This window comes from Halichoeres trimaculatus, unplaced genomic scaffold, assembly GCF_033239565.1.
Source record: "Halichoeres trimaculatus isolate MK-OKI-2021-1 unplaced genomic scaffold, fHalTri1.1 fHalTri1_scaffold_15, whole genome shotgun sequence".
In the NCBI taxonomy this organism is placed as follows: Eukaryota; Metazoa; Chordata; class Actinopteri; order Labriformes; family Labridae; genus Halichoeres; species Halichoeres trimaculatus.
The window spans coordinates 4632833-4638040 of record NW_027437193.1 but is presented as its reverse complement, the minus strand read 5'-3'; the positions used below and the strand labels follow the sequence as shown (position 1 = coordinate 4638040).

The window sequence follows — 5208 nt, the reverse complement described above, 5'->3', positions numbered from 1 at the left end:
CTTTTGAGCTCTCAGCAGGTCTGTGCTCAATAAGTCATAAAGCTACGGCAGCAGAGGTTGTGTTGATTCAGTGGAGAATCAGTGACAGACTCACCGGCTGTAAACAGCAGGGCCACGCTGAGAGCCAAGACCAGCAGCTTCATTGTTCTGTCCGGTAGATCAGCTGAGATAGATGAAGGGGAGAAGAAGCACAGGTTGGATTCAGTGTTTCCAGATCTCCAGAGTGATGATCCAACTCCATGAACAACCAAAGATGTTGTCTTATTTTGAGGAACTGATTTGGAGTTATAACAAAAAGTCTGAGCTGTTTGCACACATGAAAATCTCTGCTCAGGTATTCTGTCCTTTAAAAAGTATGAGAATTAATCAAGGTAAAAATCAGGTTAAAACAAGATAAAATACGATTTTTTTTGTTTGTACATACCGAGTTGTTCAGTCCTCTTCTGTTTTCGACTCTGACTGAAACGTCTTTATTGACCTCTGCACATTTTTATACCTCTCCAAACTGAATCTCATAATTGTAACGTCCAATTAAATGTTGAGTCTCTGCTGTGTCAATACCCCCTCCCTGGGTACACTGTGTTCAAGGGACACACTTTCCAAACGCCCCCATTCCTGAATTATATAAGAGCTGTCCCCCTTTGTCCACTTCCGCCCAGACATTTTTCCCAAAACTGGAAGTCCCTGTGATGTCGCGACAAGTTGATGAAGTTCAGCAGTGAGAAGTAAGATCTGATATTTTTCTCTGCTGAAAAGGGTTTTTGGATTTTTTTTGTAGTAATGATGGATACTAGAGCTGGACTGTCAAAAAAATCAGGTCAGAGTAGAAGAAAGCTGAACAGGAGAGTGATAGAGCACGAGCTAAAACATACGTTTGCTATATGAGGTCCAGCCTGCTCCTTTTTTTCCAGTCTTTGTAGAGTACTCACATCGTGTCATGTAACTGGATGATGACACACCGCACAAATCAACTTCTCCTCCATCTTTCGGCGGGGTTGGAGCTGGAGCAGGTGGTGGGACCCTCACACGTCAACAAATCAATGACGTCACGGGGAATGTCATTGCTGATTGGCTGTCGTGGCACAGCCTCACACGGATTTGCATTGAAAGTTCAGTATTTTCAACTCAAGCGTAGAGGCGTTTGACGCCCAAAAGGCGACGGATGCTCCATATGCGCTGCACCAAACACATCCAGTGTGTTGTCCGGGGCAAATCTGTGTCCAATGCGCCTTTGCATTGACTTTGTATGTAATCTTGACGCGAGTCTTTGCAAATTCGTGTCTGGTGTGGCTGTGGTATAAGAGCCAGGTTAACGTCTCAGCATAGCGTTACATTTAATGGTGGTAGGTCCCACCATTACAGGCGCTAACAGCAGGATAACTGCGCCTATTAGGCTGTTTTAAAGATGGCGGACGTTGTGTTTGTGCTTTACTGTTTAAGACCAAATATGAAAAGAGAACAGCTGTGTGTTCAGTCCATTTCTTCTGCGGGAAAATATTGTTTCTTTCGCTCTTTACTCAGTGACACTGGTATCACGCCTTGTGTATCATTGTTTATACAGAGTTCGCACATCAAATATGGAGGATAAGAGTTTTCCAGGAAGTTACCCCATCATATGCCGACCTGGGCTTGCCTTGCTGTCATGGTACAATCACTTTTTCGTTCAATTATTGGCAGTCGTGCGTGCGGCTAACACTGCTGCCAACTGGACGTGTATTCAGGCACAAGTGTCCAAAAGAAACCATACAGAAGCACCTCCTCAAACTTTTATTTTATCTGCTTTGAATTCATTCCTGATCACATTAAACCTGCAGGAGGATCTTCTTTTCAGTGCCTCGCTTTAAACACCCATCTTCAACTTTTCACACAGATGGTTCAAAGGTGTTGCACATGTCTTCGGTACAGCAGTTAATGTTGATGAAGGAGTTTGTCTTCAGCATCTCACAGTCCTCCAGCCTCATGCATTTCTGGTATTGACCATCTAGGAGATTAAAAAGAAAAGAAGTGGTGAGGAAATTTAACACCACGGTGTTATGTAAGTGAAGCATTTGACATGTTTACATGATTCATTAACATTTGACAAACTGAGCCAGTCATTTTCTGTTTTCCTGGATACAACCCAGAGAAAAAATCTAATGGTAAAATGATTATTCGACATGCTCACTGATATCTACTTTCCTGTTAAATTTACAGCTGCTATGATTATTATATAAAGGTTTATGAGATAAAGAAATTCAGTTCCTCACAAGGTTCCCTGCGGAACTTGGTGGCAGCACAGGCGCCTTTTTCAGGGCTGCAGGTCTCCACGGACAGCTCACATGCTTCTCCAGCTCTTTTAGGGACACAGCGGTGACAGTCCAGGGCGTTACCTAAAAATCAAAATTCACATCAGGACTTTTAGTGATTGTTTTTCTCTCTGATGGATTAAACCTTGAATGCCATATGACAGGCAGGTCCAAAGTGAAACGTGGCCATTCTGCAAAAACTCAACAACTCTTACAGCTGAGGTCTTTGGATGAATGTATTTATCGTGATTTCAAAATGTGAAAGTTTAATAAAAAGAGAGGACACAAGACAAGATTACAGTTATGAAATGGAAGGGAATAAGGTGCATAAAAAGTACAGCTTGCAGGATAATATTTGGGGCTAAAAATGTTGTTTTCAGGTCAAAATGGTCTTGGAAATAAAATCCTGATCCTGACATAAAATCATCCTGACATATTTGCCCATATCGCCCCCTAATGGAGAACATGTTCCTTGGACAGAAGCAGAGTTTGCTGATGTTGATGCAGCACGTAACTCTGCAGAGAACTGACCACTGATCATCTGGTATCCAGAGACTAGGCACCGCCCTGTTGGCTGTAGCTACCTTCTGTGTTTGTCTGAAGATCCTACCTGTAACCATGGCTGCATTGTTTACATGTGACACCAGCTGTTAGCAGCTTGTAGCATGTGCTAACTGGTGCAAGGCCTGATGTTTCCCACAAGCTGATGAGGAGGAGGTGAGGACGACGTGCTGGTTCTCAGGTGTGAGCTAAGAAGTGACGACATGGACCTGTCCTTCCATCCATCGTTATTGGGAACGTAAGATCTATCTCCAATAAGATGTACGAGCTAGCCGTGCTAACCCAGCAACAGAGGGAATACCAGAAGGCAGAGTAGCATCATGCTATTCACAGACATGGCTAACAGAGCTAACACCAGACACCAACACCACATGTGAAGAGCTTCACCTGCTGTGAGCAGACAGGATCCAGGAGACAGAGACTGAACAGACTGCTGAAGAAGCTCAGTCCTGGACCCTGTGGAGGTGGAGGCTGGCTGACTGGACAATGATGGACAAGCTGTCAGCATCTATTTTCTTAAAGAGCTTTTTGCACTTTCTATACACTTTCTTACTTTTGTTTTCTTGATTGCTGCTGTGACTCCTGAATTCTCCCTTAGGGATAAATAATTTTATCAGTCTGTGACGATGGAACAAGAATTTTTTCAGCACACTTTGGGCCTAAACTAATAAGGTTTGTGTGTATAAAAACACGTGCAAACTTGATAGGTAAAGAGCTGATGCACTAACTGGGTGCACAGAGTTCTGTCAAATGAGCGAAACAGCACACACAATCCATTTAGCGTGTGTGCCTTCATGAATATACAGGATATATGCAGATCATCAAACCGCGCAAAATACTGGGAGGAAGAGAAGTAAATGTAATCGTTTGGCTCGCGCAGTGTGATTTCTCATATTTGAAACTGGTTCCAGTCCGTGTGTTTTGCGTTGATAATTGGCACATTTCAAAGGTAAGTGCAAACTGGCACAGCGTTACAAATGGCTCAGGCCATTATTGCGAGAAGATGGCAGAAGTGAAATGATAGACAAGGCTTGATGATAGATAGATAGATAGATAGATAGATAGATAGATAGATAGATAGATAGATAGATAGATAGATAGATAGATCTGTTTAAACCTTTCAATGCCTTAAAGGTGGAGTTAAGTTGGGCTTTTAGCTTCCCCGCTAACAGCTACTATACAACTGTGAGTCAAGTCAGCCACACCCCCAGTCTTTACAACAAACAACTTCTGATAGAAATCGAAGTTTCACACCAAAACCAGGCTTTCTTGTCAAAAAAAAAGCTACTAAGCTACTGAACTACAGTAACTGGAGTAAATGTACCCATCTGGGTGACTGGACTGAGTCAGCACAGAACACACATCGTCACACTCTTGTCCTCACATGTATCATTTCTTCTTTAGCACAAGCTATTACCTTCATGAACGTGTGTTTCTACAGCCTTTTTCCAAATAAAAAGAAGGCCTTTTGAGCTCTCAGCAGGTCTGTGCTCAATACGTTGTAAAGCTACGGCTGCAGAGGTTGTGTTGATTCAGTGGAGAATCAGTGACAGACTCACCGGCTGTAAACAGCAGGGCCACGCTGAGAGCCAAGACCAGCAGCTTCATTGTTCTGTCCAGTAGATCAGCTGAGATAGATGAGGGGGAGATAAAGCACAGGTTGGAGTCAGTGTTTCCAGATCTCTAGAGCGATGATCTGACTCCATGGACGACTAAAGGTGTGATGTTATTTAGAGGAACTGATTTGGAGTCATTAGAAAAAGTCTGAGTTGTTTGCACACATGAAAATCTCTGCTCCGGTATTCTGACATTTGAAAAGTATGAGGATATCGATTTTACTATCCAAAAGGGTGAAAATCAGGTTAAAGTATGATGAAATAAGATTTTTTGTGTGTACATACCGTGCTGTTCAGTCCTCCTGTTTCCACCTTGGACTAAGACGCCCAGATCGACCTCCCCTCTTTTTTATACCTCTCCATACTTTGTCCTGTCATGGTAACGTCCCATTAAAGGCTATATCTCTGCTGTGTCAATATGCTCACCCTGGGTACACTGTGTTCAAGGGCCACACTTTCCCAACACTCCCATTCCTGAATTATGTAAGAGCTGTCCTCCCTTTGTCCACTTCTGCTCAGACATTTTTCCAAACACTTAAACCAGCATTTGTCACTGAGTGGAGCAGAGATTCATACAGACGGAGCTGTTTGTTTGGATACCTTTGCCTCGTTTAAAAATCAATGTGATCTTGCACAGACAAGTAAAGATGAAAAGCTACATTAAAGACTGAAGTGTAATCTTCAGGGCTTGAAGACCTCCGGCATAGTGCCGGAAATCCGGCGTAGACAAACCTGCCAGATTGTGA

The 5208-nt window shown here is 43.0% G+C and overlaps 1 protein-coding gene across 1 annotated transcript; it reads right to left on the bottom strand.

Moving 5' to 3' along the window:
* Positions 1–1764: 1764 nt before the first annotated feature.
* On the bottom strand, positions 1765–4875 carry ly97.3 (lymphocyte antigen 97, tandem duplicate 3). Its single transcript, XM_074689470.1, has 4 exons — positions 4748–4875; positions 4406–4474; positions 2247–2369; positions 1765–1981 (listed from the first exon to the last, which is right to left on the bottom strand). The coding sequence occupies exons 2-4, from the start codon at positions 4452–4454 to the stop codon at positions 1863–1865; spliced, it is 291 nt and encodes a 96-aa protein (XP_074545571.1). The 5' UTR covers positions 4455–4474; positions 4748–4875; the 3' UTR covers positions 1765–1862.
* Between the last annotated feature and the right edge of the window lie 333 nt (positions 4876–5208).

Excerpts from the sequence above, each read along its gene's own strand:
- ly97.3 (XM_074689470.1), bottom strand. The coding sequence starts at position 4,454 with ATGAAGCTGCTGGTCTTGGCTCTCAGCGTGGCCCTGCTGTTTACAGCC. Across the intron at positions 2,370-4,405 it reads GGCCCTGCTGTTTACAGCCG|GTAACGCCCTGGACTGTCAC; the intron begins GTGAGTCTGTCA and ends TTTGATTTTTAG. Across the intron at positions 1,982-2,246 it reads CAAGTTCCGCAGGGAACCTT|ATGGTCAATACCAGAAATGC; the intron begins GTGAGGAACTGA and ends TTAATCTCCTAG.